General features: G+C 44.0%; 1 protein-coding gene across 2 annotated transcripts in view; it reads right to left on the bottom strand.

Moving 5' to 3' along the window:
* cntn2 (contactin 2) overlaps window positions 1–15,145 on the bottom strand; it is a 93,020-nt gene that overhangs the window by 16,986 nt on the left and 60,889 nt on the right. For both annotated transcript variants that reach the window (XR_003272497.1, XM_026169168.1), the window contains exons 13-18: window positions 13,690–13,865; window positions 4,023–4,143; window positions 3,100–3,258; window positions 2,119–2,268; window positions 909–979; window positions 200–434 (exon numbers count right to left, since the gene is read on the bottom strand). Coding sequence is in view for 1 of the 2 variants with exons in the window: in XM_026169168.1 (XP_026024953.1) it covers window positions 200–434; window positions 909–979; window positions 2,119–2,268; window positions 3,100–3,258; window positions 4,023–4,143; window positions 13,690–13,865 (912 nt within the window). In the remaining variant the exon portion in view is untranslated. The remainder of the gene's footprint in view (window positions 1–199; window positions 435–908; window positions 980–2,118; window positions 2,269–3,099; window positions 3,259–4,022; window positions 4,144–13,689; window positions 13,866–15,145) is intronic.

Raw genomic sequence — 15,145 nt, 5'->3', positions numbered from 1 at the left:
GTGCAGGTGAGCTCAGAGTCACTGAGTCAGTTCAACGTTTACAGTGAACCAGTCGACATCTTCGTGTGCACAAGCACATCCACCACAAACTACTTCTGTACAAAGCAGTGATGCGGTCAGAGCAGTTCGGACGGACACTGGGACATCTGCCACAATGATCACACCGTGGTGGAAGTAGCTGAACGTCAGCGGTACTCACCTTCCTCTGCAGAGTGCACCACAGCCACCTGGCTAAACGGGCCTTCTCCTTTGCGGTTATAAGCTTTGATCTTCACTTCAAAGGGAGTGTACGCTGCCAGACTGCTGTTGTAGTAAACATGTCGAGAGGACTCTACACGTGGAACTCGCACCTCTGTCCATGATGATGTGTCCTTCTTTCTGAACCCCAAGATGTACCCGAAGCCGTCACCGTTCTGGTATTCTCTGGCCATGGGCTGGAGACAAAATCAGACATCCTCACACACCAAGTCTGAACCCAGCTGTCCCAGTAACACCATCATGATCACAGTGATACCACAGTATCTCCAGTACTGATCATGGTTAACTGCTCGTGTTTCTGTCTTTCTGTCTAATTGAATCTCTGTAAGTGTCTTATACTGTTTCCTGCTTGTAATCGGAATACCACCGTTTTGGGTCTGGCCCAAGAGTGGACGATTAACACCTCGGTCTCATTAACACTGCCTCTAAAATCACAGTATCTGTTTGTACTGGAACACCCGACAATAACCTGGCCCATAACACTAGAATGAAACAGTAACAACTAACCTGATACTAGATTACATTTTATGAATGAAACGAAAAGAAAATGACTATTTGTTAACGAATGAATGAAAAACTTTGAAAACATATGAACCTAAATTCAGCTCTGTTTGGAAAATAGAGAAAACCCATTTGGCCTTTCCACTCACCGTCCATGTAACGATGAGCTCATCACGGTCTCCTCCACCACCTCCCAGTCCACTCGGGGCCACAGTGGGAGCTGAGGGCCAACAGGACAAAGACACAAGATGAACCACGAGTGTGGATCAATGTACCAAAGTGCCTTTGAAAACTGGAAAGTACTGCTTTCAAGAGACAGTGACACACCAAATCTTTTTTAGTATTTATATACTCTCAGAAAAAATAGAGTACAGCATCAAATCAATGAAACTTCCTGCTCAGGAGAGTGGGTTGTTAATCAGTTTCATATGCGTCAGTGTTAATGAAATGAATGGTGCTGTACACGGGCATATATACTGCCTGTGACACTGTTTAACGTGAGCGGTTTGATGGTCCGGGGAGGAGGATGCACAGACCTCTACAGTGCAACGGCTCAATCCTTGGACCTGCTGTCAGACCCTACGCTGGCTCCTCCTGGTGCATGAGGATGTGAGAGCTTGCAGGCACTTCCTGGATGATGAAGGAATTGATCCAATGAACTTGCCTCCAAGCTCACCACACCTCAATCCAACACAACATCTTTAGCACATGTTTCTGTACCTAAGAGTTTCCAGCCTGAGCTCAGCGATGGTCCAGACCTGGGAGCAGATGATCAGGACACCATCAGGCATTTGGAATATGTCCGGATTAGCATACACACAGCACATGGAAGCCATATAAACTACTATCATTTTGAGTTAGATGGCATTTTGGCTTTCCACGTCATTTTTTCAATTCCAGGTTGTCTTTGAATTTAGCTCTCTGTCTTGGGTTGGGGGTGGGGGGGGGGGGTGTCTCTGGCTCCGCTGCAGTGGAGGGGTGGTGCCAGGGCAGCTGCTGCCACTCAGTAATCAGATTCTCCCTTTTTTCAGTGACGTTGGGGCTGGAGTGGACCGCAGAGTGTGGAGTGGAGACTGAAACGCTGACTGCCCCGACGTCAGAGTGACGGAAAGGAAAAGTACGTGGGGTGCGTTCATTTCACACAAATGATGTAACACCAGATCTCAGTCCGACAGAGGTCCTCTGGGATGTGACAGGAGCTGACAAATCAACTGCAAGATGCTACGATATCAGTACGGGCCAGAGGAACCATGGTGAACCTGTGCCAGAAAGAACTAAGGCAGCTCCGAACCAGCTGGTTCTGATGTAAACATCTGGTTCATGAACAGCTGTCCAAACTACCTCAAATGTGCAACTTACCTGCTTGCAGTGTCCGAACGATGTGGGAAGGCATGCTAGGCTCTCCACTGCCCAAGATGTTGCTGGCGATAACCTGGAATTCATAATCCGTCCAGGGAATCAATCCTGTCACACGAGCTGACTCTGCGTTTCCTTCAATGTTCACTGGATCTGGTGCACAGTGACACGTTTATTTCAATCAAAAACACTGATAGGAAAGTTTTACTGACCAGCACTGTGCTAATGTATGAACACAGACACACCCAGTTCACTTTAATAACAACCCGACCCGATGAGTGTGTGAGTATACTGATACTAATGCTGTACAGGTTTCATGTATGCGCTTCCATCAGAAGCGTGTTAAAGAAGTCTGACATGCAGACGGACAGCAACATGTTTGAATCGCCACCATCTTCACTCGTCCTGTACGTCCGTCTGAGTTTCATCGTCAGCATTATTCCCTGTTTCACAGTGTGAGTCTGCCCTCAGCTCTGCTGCAGGTTTCCTCGCTGTTGTCACGGAGGGCTTGCTAACAGGGGCTCATCTGTTTGTTGGGGTTTTCTCTGGGTCTTTACCTTCAAATATAAAGTGTCTGTATGTGACTGTACGCATGTGATTCAGGGCTGTATACATTTAATTCCAACAGTTTTTAGTTCCAGCAAAAACTGTCCTGACAAACATCTCAGTGTGTTATCTACAAGACCTGATAAATGACAAATACAGAAGAGAAAACAGAGTTATTTATAACAATGTTGGAGAGGCTGGAGTGTGTGCTACTGACTGACTGAGTCTCTGAGCAGGGATGTGATGAAAAAGCTGAGAACACCAACATCAGCCTGACATCTCAGAACAATCAATAAAAACTCCGTGAGAATGAAATCCTTTTGCTGCATTCTTGTTATCATTGTATTGTTGGTTGTGTTATTACTGTGGTTTTGTTATTACTGGAAGCACAACAAGAATACTCCTTTTGTTCAGGTGTATGGTTAAAGACACACACACCTGTCCTCATCTTCCTCCACTCAGACGACAGAGGAGAGCGGCCCATGATGACGTATTTGCCGATAGGACTGTGGTTATCGTAACCACGGCTCCACCTGAGTTCCACTGATGTCTCAGCCACGTTCTTCACCAACAAACCTCCAGGAGGTCCTGGGGGTCCTGTTCAAACCAGAGACAAGTTTAAACATATGACACAATCTCCACATCGACAGAGTAAAGCAGTAAAGGTTGGTTTACCATAACACACGTCACACAATGTCAGATGTCTGCCTACTGCTACGTAGATGCCAAATCCTTACTTTAACACCAGGAGGCGCTATGCTAACTCCAGACTTATTACAGCTGTATAGGTTGAGCTACTCCCCAGTAAAACCTGTGATCCCTTTTCTCCTTTGCAAATCCACCTCCTATTATCTTCTTGCTTTAGTGTGACTGCCCATCTTATCATTGTTCTGTGATTATTCTTGTCCAGCAGCTTTCCAAACCTTTGAGTTGCCTTTAATAAACACAGGCGGCTTTAGTGCATAGAATAAGGTGCTGTCTTTGAAAAACATGAGTGTGACAACTACAGTTTCATCTTTTTTAAAAACTACTATGTGAGTTTAATTACATTTGCTTTCATTAAAACAGAAAGCTATCATATGGGTCTCTTTGCCCTGAAGCTGTCTTCCCATGCAGTGTTAGCTTAAACATCACACGAGTCCATAGACGGGACCCTCACAGGTAATGCTTGGCAGTGTTCTGAGTGTGATCTAAAACTCATGCTCACAAGCATTATAATCTATGTTCAGTTCAGTTCATCTTTATTTATACAAATCACAACAACAGTCACCTCACAGGGTTTTATACAGCAAAACCAAAACAGGCCTTATTATGTAAATGCAGAGTAGTGAGAGTATGACATCAGAGGACAGCTGTTTCACCTCGAACCACCAGCTTAGCTGAGGCTGCGGCGCTGTCCACCACGGTCTGAGCTGTGCACACGTACGTCCCCGCCTGGCTCAGCTGAGCCCTCACAATCAACAGGTCACCAGTGTTTTCCTTCTGAAAGGACACACACACACACAGACACACAGACACACACAGAGACACACACACACACACAGAGACACACACAGACACACACAGAGACAGACACACACACACAGACACACACAGAGACAGAGACAGACACACACACACACACACACAGACACACACAGAGACAGACACACACACACACACAGACACACACACACACACACAGAGACAGACACACACACACACACACAGACACACACACACACACACACACAGACACACACACACACAGAGACAGACACACACACACACACAGACACACACACACACACAGACACAGACACACACACACACACACACAGACACACACACACAGAGACAGACACACACACACACACAGACACACACACACACACAGACACAGACACACACACACAGAGACAGACACACACACACACACACAGACACACACACACACACACACAGACACACACACACACACACACACACAGACACACACACACACACACAGAGACACACACACACACACACACACACACACACACACACACACACACACACACACACACACACACACAGAGACACACACACACACACACACACACACAGACACACACACACACACACACACACACACAGACACAGACACACACACACACACAGACACAGACACAGACACACACACACACACACACACACACACACAGACACAGACACACACACACACACACACACAGAGACAGACACACACACACACACACAGACACACACACACACACACACACACACACACACACAGACACAGACACACACACACACACACACACAGAGACAGACACACACACACACACACAGACACACACACACACACACACACACACAGACACACACACACACACACACACACACACAGACACACACACACACACACACACAGACACACACAGAGACAGACACACACACACACACACACACACACACACACACAGAGACAGACAGACACACACAGACAGACACACACAGACACACACAGACACACACACACACACACACACACACACAGACACACACAGACAGACACACACAGACACACACACACACACACACACACACACACACACAGAGACAGACACACACACACACACACACACACACACAGAGACAGACACACACACACACACACACACACACAGAGACAGACACACAAACACACACACACACAGACACACACACACACACACACACACACACACACAGAGAAAGAAAACAAATGTCATGAGTCTAAGTGGAGTTCGGTCATTCTGAGTATATTTGGGGAATCGGATTCTTGAAGAAAACTGGTTCCCAGTACTCCAATTCCCACTTGTCAGTTCTTGCTCTCACTCTGATCAGCTGATTTCATTTCAGGTGTCAGAGGAGAAAAACAGTGAGTCCAGAGCGTGGACATGGACATTTATTTTTATTGTGCAAAGACGAGATAAAAAACGTGGAAAAGCATCCAGGGCCGAAACAACTGCATATGCTGATAACACAACTTCAGTTCTTTGCAAGCATCTGCACAGACCAAGAACCAGAGTGAAAGCTGAGGGAAAGCGACTGGATAAGTGATATCGGTACTGGAGGTTTAATACAAAGAACATGTTTATTATGAGGAAAAGATGCTATTTCTTCAGTGCTCAGGTCATGTGCATTCAAAAGCTTCAATGAAACTGGAACTTAAACATGCTAAAGAACAGCTAGGTATGCAGCCTATCCTTAGCCCTGACAATAGCTAGCCAAGACACTGCAGCCAGTTTTAAGCTAGTTCAGGGGTCACGACCTTTAAGACCCAAAGAGCCGTTTGGAGCCGGTTTCCACGCAAAAGAAAACTCTGGGAGCCACAAATACTTTGTGACATCTAAGATGAAGATAACACTGTATATACTGTTTTTTACCTTTATGCTTTGTGTGAACAACTAAGGTGTGCTGCTTATGACATCCATGAAGTGCTACAGAGAAAATTACATTTTATTTATGTAACTAACACATTTTGAACTCTTAAAGAAATATAACAAAAGGAAAGCTGAACTAAAATGATCCAGCAAACAAAAACTGCTGTGAGCCGCCCTTATATCGCCTTTGGGCTTTTGGAGCCTTGACCTGACTTTTAAAAAAGATATATATATATATATAAAAAAGATATAAACAATGAAAAATAGATATTTGCAGAATTCTGCCTAAATATGTATTTTACCTGGTTAATGTGTGTGGCGGGGCGTGGTCTGCTGCACCGCTGCAGGGGAGGCGACACACCTGAGCGGCACCCGCAATCATGCCTCGCCGCCTTAACGTCTGTGCTGTTGTGTTGGTGTGTGTCGGGCTGTGAGCTGCAAAGCTACAGCCGGCTGTGTGCGCACAGCAACCGTGTGTGAACAGTGGTCAATAAAGAGATGCTGAAAAGCGCGTTCATGGAAACATCGTCGGGTCTGCTGTGATATGTTTACAACGGGACGTCTGCTCCTGAACCTCTGCGCACAGCGTCTGCAGGTCGGGGCTGTACGAAGTCACTTTATCTTTACAGGACTGTAAGCTGTCGTCTGTGAGGCGTGAGCGTGTTTGTTTTAACACAGTTCACGGTGGAGCTGATGTGACGCTTATTTTGAGCGATAATAATAGAATATAATTTTATTTTTATATTTTAATATCACAATAATCTTTCAATTTAGAACACAAGTTATAAAAGAACATAAATAAAATACACTTCAGCTAAATACTTCTAATTTATTTTCCCAAACCACGTGGAGCCGCAGTGTAAGGACTAAAGAGCCGCGGCTCCGGAGCCGCAGGTTGTCGACCCCTGAGCTAGACCTTTATAGCAACATCTTATTACATCAACTTTCATGAAACAGTTAAATGTAAGGAGCAGGGACGTGAAATAGACATTAATCTCATTTAAAAGCATATACCTGTGAGTTATGCCACCGTTATATTCATTAATGAAGTAACTAGATCGCCTATAGCAGTTCAGTCCACCTAAAATCAACTCTGACTTTTTAACTGCTTTTTCTAACTTTCTCGCTGAAACCCTGCTCTTATCTCCAAATATACTACTGCTTTTAACATGGACAACACATCAAATTCAGCCACAAGAGATTTTATATGCTGGCTGGACAATTTTGGCTTACACCAATATATGAACGTTCCCAAACACTCCAAAGGACACATTTTGGATCTTGTTTGCTGCATTGGTGTCACCCCTAAGAACTGTGCTGTTTTGGCCTCTTTCAGACCATAAATTAGTTTTATTCAGTGTTAGTCTCCCACTATACAAAAATAAACAAAACCGCTCAATTACTTTTAGAAATATTAGGGGCATTGATCTATCAGCTCTTTCCCATGGCATTAATAACTTACCTACCATTGATGCCTCAGCTTCCATAGACGACCTGCTATCTCACTATAACAATGAACTTATCAACCTCTTAGATACCTTGGCTCCCCAAAAAACTCGAACTGTTTCTTTCTCTCGCTCTGCACCATGGTACTCATCTGAACTTCGCCAACTTAAAGCTACTGGACGCCGCCTGGAACGTCTCTCCAGGAAAACAGGACTTACTATTCACAAGGACATGTATCTCAGTCATATACAACACTATAAAGAAGCTATTCATCATGCTAAATCTGCTTACTACACCTCTGTTATTGAATCCGCTGAAGGAAACACTCGCACTTTGTTTTCTACATTACACAATACTGTTAAACCCCCAGATACCTTTGCCATACATACACACTCTGCCAGTCTGCAACAAATTTATGGACTTGTTTTACACCAAGACTGAGAATCTTCATCAACACTTGCCCTCGTCCTGTGATATGGTCAAATGTATCTGCATTTTTTGTCCTTCTCAGCTGTCATCCTCTCTGTCCAATTTTGAACTTCCCACAATAACTCAGCCATCTTCCATAATTACAAACTTAAAGTCGTCATCGTGTAAACTTGATCCACTGCCGACAATTCTGGTCAAACTCTCATTCCCGTCTCTTGCCCCACTGATTGCTAATATCGTACACTCCTCTCTTATATCTGGTTCTGTTCCTTCTTCCCTTAAAACTGCAATAATAACTCCCATACTAAAAAAGAACGGTTCAGATCCCTCCAATCTAAATAATTTCAGGCCAATTTCAAATCTCCCTTTCTTAGCAAAAATTCTTGAAAAGATAGTGGCTGCACAGGTTCATCGTCATCTCACTGGAAATAACTTGTACGAACAGTTTCAGTCCGGCTTCCGTTCATGTCACAGCACAGAAACATCTCTAGTAAAAATCACCAATGATCTTCTGCTTGCAGCTGACTCTGGACTCATCTCCATCTTCATTCTCGACCTTACAGCAGCTTTTGACACTATCTCCCACCGCATCTTTCTTCACAGATTAGCATCTATTGGCATCAATGGTACAGCACTCGCCTGGTTTACCTCTTATCTCTCTGGCTGCTCACAGTTTGTTCAGTTACTCCCTCACAGATCAGCATCTACTCCAGTTAATTCTGGTGAACCCCAAGGCTCTGTCCTGGGTCCTTTACTTTTTATCATCTATCTCCTACCCCTAGATAATATTTTTAGGAAGCATAATATCCAGTTTCACTGCTACGCAGATGACACCCAGCTCTACTCTTCGTCCCTCACTCACACCACACAGTACCGCCATACTTGTCAATGCTCTCGTCACATCTCATCTGGATTGCTGTAATTCTCTTCTCTATGGTTTACCTCATAAATCATCCATAAACTGCAGTTGGTTCAAAATACAGCTGCTCGTATTATTTCCAGAACTAGATCCACTGAACATATAACACCAGTTCTTAAACAGCTCCATTGGCTCCCAGTTCACCTCCGTGTCAAGATCCTGCTTCTCACTTTCAAAGCGCTTCATAACCTCGCTCCTCCATATCTATCCGATCTTCTCCACACATCCTCGCCCCTTCGTACACTCCGCTCTTCCTCAGCTTCCCTTCTGTCAGTTCCACCTGCTCGCCTGACTACCATGGGACTCAGAGCCTTTAGTTGTTCTGCCCCGAGACTTTGGATGCACTCCCACTTGCTCTCCGGACCACACACTGTCTCACCACTTTTAAATCACTACTCAAAACCCATCTGTTTAGAATTGCATACACCTGATCTGTCTTAGGCCATTTTTACCTGCTCAGTTTTTATATTTGCTTTTATACTTTTATGACTGTTTATGTCTAAATTTTATCTGCCATGTTTGCTATATATACATTTTTCTTATGTTTTTTATGGTATTGTTTACGTGCTACTGTGAGGTGACCTTGGGGGTCTGAAAGGCGCCTATAAATAAAATCTATTATTATTTATTGTTATCCGGTTGTTCAGTCTGACGTCACTAGCCGTGTCTGGGCCTAAACTCCGCTGCAGGTCCATATATCAAACGATCACTATGGCATTACTGAGAGTTGAAAAACTGTCTAAAGTCTTTCATATTTAATAAAATGATCAGCGTTCTGCTCTACCAGGTGTAACAATTGAGTTTAACATCCAGGCATCCATGAAAACGGAATTTATGACATTTAACGGAGTTAGAAGTTAGCAGGAAGTTAGCTCGCTAGCTTCTATCTAAATACAATATAGCATGTCCTGACTGCGGGGTTTTGGAAACAAATTAAAACGTACAGCTCTGCTATCACTTCCAGCATAAATGAAGACAGAAAACTAAACAGCAGTGACGTTTGTAGGGTTACTGAAGTTTGGCTAGCTGGTATATAATGATGTGCTACGTGACCGCTAGCGACACAGCTATGTTAGCATAATATAAACAAGCTAACTTTTTTCCCACTCGATAAAAGTTAACGTGAGTGTTCTCGGTGGTCAGGAGCAAATGTAATCGCATGGCAGGATGCTGTAAAAGGACCAAACTTCAGCCAGGAGAACAACTGAGATAATCCATCCACAATACGAGGTTAGTCATTCATATACTGCTGCATGGGCTGGGCTGTAGTTACATCCTAAGGTTTTAAAAACTGAGCTTAAATAAATGATTAGCGGTAATAAAAGCCGAGGGAGGTCAACAGGGATCACTGACTGTTTTAGGAGCTTTTTGAGATCAAATAGAAGAAAATACAAAACATTAAACATGTTAACAACACAAAAGCCATATTAAACGCAGACTACTTTAGGTCCGGAAGTAGGATTCGTCGTGTCATCCCTGAACAACCGGATAGTTTCTTTCAGTGTTTTGGAATTTTGGTTTCTTTACAAAATAAATTCAGGTGAAACTACATTTTCATGGAGCAGCAGTTTTCTGTCACGCTTGTTTCAGACAAGCTGCCGAGCTGTGAACCAAAGACTGAACAGACTGGGTCACTGCAAATCTGTGTGATGGAAATACCTATTTATTGATTATATCACATATGTGTTTATTGCACACGGTCGTGAGACAGTTGGAGACATCCGGGCACCGTTTATCGGGTTAAACAGATGGTGGAGCCTTTTGTTCTTGGCACCTTGGGGGGGACCAGCGTAGCAGCGCCCTGCTGAAGGCCCACTCGCTCTCATCCACACCAGAATAAAGGTGTCGATTACAGCTGACTGTGTCTGTGGACTTTGTTAATTAAACTTCTGCCACACCTGCACGTTTCACGATCAAAGCCCTGTTTAAAAAAAATGAAAGGATTCTGGTGATATTCCTTTTTTATTATGATTATCCACAAATACTTCAAAGCTCAAACTAACATTCACTGCATCCTTCTAACAAGCATAGATCTGTGTGTGTAACCTATTTATTTAGACTGAAGCTACATGCAATGTTTGCTAGCATTTAATTGGAGGAACAAGTGGATCTCTTTCTTTTATCTGGATTCATTCACCCTAACATGTGTGACCAGAGGCCTGGATTTTGGCTTATCCCAGTAACTTCAGTGTAAACTCAGACGAGCAGACTAGGCATGAAATCACCGCCTACTGACCAATCAATTCTCAGAAATAGCGTCACCTGGAAAATCTCTCTGCAGGAAGGTTTGATAGGCTTTTCAGTTGCATCTAAAGTCTTTGTGTTTCCATGATAAGCAAGCGAGTGTGAGATCCTGCATTCAAGGTGGAAGGCCAAAGCGGGCCAGCAGAGAGGCGAGTGTGAGAGCCTGAGACCAGGCTGGAGGGCTGGCATAGATCAGGAGGGAGGCAAGTATGAGAGTGCAGAAAGGCTAGAGAGAGAGGAGGGCCTGCGAGAAGGTTGCAGGGCCTCTGGAGACCGGGATGGTGAATGGATAGCATAAAGAGATGGAGGCTGATGCAGCTCAGAGGATGAAGCACTTGTTAACAGGAGCACAAATGTGACTTAAAACAGACGAGACTTTGATAACACCATCTTGAATGCCAGCTTTATGTTGACTTACCCTGACTTTAAGATTTGAGTGCCTTAGGAACAGGAAAAGCAGAAACCATACGTAGAAGAAGAGAAAACACAGAAACAGGATGGACTGCGGGTCAGCGGTCCATTTGTGGAAAAGAGGAGCTGAAAACACCAAAGGCACACATTTCCTGCCTATATATTTCTTTAGTGATGAGCTTTGAAATGTGGCCATGGAACATTATGAACAGAAATAGAAGCTTGCAGGTTCTAATTGAAAGCCTATCCTAAATTGGATCTTGAATTCGGGACAGGTGATATGGTGACAGCCAGAATTTGCCAAGGGGAGGATTTAGCCCTCAAAAAATGTCACTCATCCAAGCAATCTGAGTATGAACGACTGGAAAAGGGGCTACAAGGGATCACTAAGGGTTTTGTCTTAGGCAGCAGTTGTCCTTCTCTCCTGGACGGCCTGGAGCTTTCGTTGGGTGCCCTCCCAGCTGGGATAACTGCATTTACTTGATGTGATATTCTTCTGCTTCACTGGGCGCTACATCTGGTGACACCCAGTTTGTGCTTCTGTGGATGTGTCAAGCTGATCCATATGCACTGGTTTACAGTACATCATCAATGTCCCCCCTTACTCACCGTCTGCATATGATTGATCGTGAAACTGACCTCCCAGCCCATTGTTCCTTCAGTGGGCTGGTTTCAGTCACTGTGCAAATGTCCTGTTTATAAGGTTGAAACCTGCAGTCAGCTGAGACTGAAGACGTCACCTGATGAGTGAAAACGCGACGCCCTGATGAACTGAATCAACCTTTGGAACATGGATGACTGAGCATGCATCAAGATGGAAAGCACATCACAGCAATTAAAATTCTGAAATGACCTCTTAACTATTACTGACTCTGGGAAATCTGCTGCTTTAGTACTTTTAGACCTCGGTTCTGCTTTTGATATCATATATTATGGTGTCCTTATCTCCTGGCTGTAGGACTTAGTGGGCATCAGAGGGACTGCACTGGAATGGTTTCAATCTGATTTTACTAATCACCTTTGGCTCTGCTTTTAAAGCTCTCCTCACTGAGGACAGGTAGCTAACAGGTGACCAGTTTGTCACACAACCATTCACACTCATGGGAAATTTAGACTCACCAATTACCTAACTACTAATGGCATGTCTTCAGACTGTGGGAAGAAGCTAGCTACCAAAAGGAGGACCTACACAAACACGGGAAGAACATGCAAACTCCAGGCAGATGACGGATTTGAACCTAGGACCTTCATTCTGTGAGGTAACAGTGCTACTCGCCATGGCACAGGGTTAGGGTTAGCCTAAAGCACCAATAAAAACTCAAAACTGAAATTTGTGCTGCTATTTTCTGTGCTGTCTAAGTTCAACTCAATTCAATTTTATGTATATATTCACAACAACAGTTGCCTCAAGGTGCTTTGTATTGTAAGGCAGACCCTACAATAATACATACAGAGAAAACGCAACAATCATATGACCCCCTATGAGCAGCACTTTGGCGACAGTGGGAAGGAAAAACTCCCTTTTAACAGGAAGAAACCTCCGGCAGAACCAGGCTCAGGGAGGGGCGGGGCCATCTGCTGTGATTGGTTGGGGTGAGAGAAGGAAGACGGGATAAAGACATGCTGTGGAAGAGAGACAGAGGTTAATAACAGATATGATTCAGGGCAGAGAGGTCTGTTAACACACAGTGAGTGAAGAAGAAACACCCAGTGCATCATGGGAATCCCCGGCAGCCTACACCTATTGCAGCATAACTAAGGGAGGATTCAGGGTCACCTGGTCCAGCCCTAACTATATGCTTTAGCAAAAAGGAAAGTTTGAAGCCTAATCTTAAAAGTAGAGATAGTGTCTTGAAACCTTGATGAAGCTAAAAGTTAAATATCACAGTCTCAAGAGTGAATGATAGAAGTTACCAAATCAGAATTTTCTGCAGGCTTTCAAACCTGCACTGGTACTAATATAGCACTCCATTTAAATACTCAGAGTTCTTTCTACTACAGGTCACATACATCCAAGCATACACACTCATGCTTCAGTATTTTGCCCAGGAATACTTTGACACAGAGACAGGAGGAGCTGGAGATCGATCGACCATCCTTCCGATTGGTAGGCAAGCTGCAGTATCTTCGCAAGAACCTTCTTTTCAGCACAAACATTATAGGACTCACCCCCTCCACCCGATGGTAAGGCCCAGCAGAGTTCTCCAGGTCCAAAAGGACACCATTGAGAGACCATGTGAAGGTAAGATCCATAGCTGCATCATGGGAGGCATGGCACTGGAGCGTCACATTCTCGCCCTGATTTATGTCGGCATTAGAAGGGGCCAGCGTGATCTTGGTGGCATCTGTGAGGGGGTAAATAGTTCTGATTAGCAAGACCTTGTCCAAATGTCTGAAGATACCAAAATAAAAAATAAACAAGTCTGACAGTTTGGAAAATGTATTCATAGATGTTCTTGTGTACCATTCAAATGCTTTCTTGTTTTCTTCAGTCAGCGGTGCAACATGTCCTGGCCTTACAGAGGGCGTTTTTTAAATCGACAAACAAACTCGTTTTTTCCAGGATAAATGAAGAACTTCTAAATAAATGAGACACCATTTCCTCTCCAGCTTATCTGGAGGGGTAATGTTGGGTTTGATTATTATTTGGGATTAATATAATTAAAAATCTTTTACTGATTGAATAATTATGTAGAAACCTGCAGAAATATCAGTGAAAATGTAAGAATGTGTGGGGCAGATGTAGACATGATAACTGGTACCAGCAGCTTCTCCCCACCAGATTGAACTGGTTAGATAGACAGATGCACGTTCACATGTAAAACTCTGCCAGGGGGTCACTCTCTTTTGGGAAGACTGAGTGTTTTACGCCTGTGGTTTTCTAAACAGACCAGTTCCATGTACATGATACTTTTTAATTATTCAATGCTTTAATAAATAGTAATCAAAAGAAGAAGTGTTTTACTGGTGATTCGTCAGGGTGGATAAACAAACATGTTAACAGCTATCTGCCTTAAGGTGTGCATTTAAGGTCACCAGGTCAAATAATTCTGATTGGAGGCTTTCTTTTTCGGAGGAGCCGCAGTAGTGAACACAAGACAATCAACCACTGTGGGACTAGAGCAGCGGTCCCCAACCCCCGGTTCTCGGACCGGTACCGGTCCGTGAGTCGTTTGGTACCGGGCCGTGGTACCGAGGCTCAGGTGTGAAATGTCTGGTTTTCAGGGTTTTTATCGGTTTTCAGCGTTATTTTGTTATCGTTTTTATCGTTAACTCGGTTTTCCTGGGTCTTTTCACGTGTGTTATGAATAAATCTTCTTTTTTTCGGTACCGGTACTGGTTTTATTTTGTTGTATTTATCTGCGACACCTTAAAGGCCGGTCCGTGAAAATATTGTCGGGCATAAACCGGTCCGTAGCGCAAAAAAGGTTGGGGACCACTGGACTAGAGGACTCATATCCTTTCATTACAGGGACACTGGTGTTCCAGCAGTCTCCAGTTCACGTACACTTTTTTGAATTGGTGGGTTGATCTGTGGCTCCTCCAGTCTCCATGCCAAAACTAAGTTTGATTAAGACAGTGAACCCTGAGTTCCTCCTTTTGCATTCATCAGAGTCTGAATGTT

Source organism: Astatotilapia calliptera, chromosome 5 (assembly GCF_900246225.1).
Source record: "Astatotilapia calliptera chromosome 5, fAstCal1.2, whole genome shotgun sequence".
Classification (NCBI taxonomy): domain Eukaryota; kingdom Metazoa; phylum Chordata; class Actinopteri; order Cichliformes; family Cichlidae; genus Astatotilapia; species Astatotilapia calliptera.
Note: the sequence above shows the minus strand (reverse complement) of the source record. Positions and strands in the feature narration are given on the sequence as shown.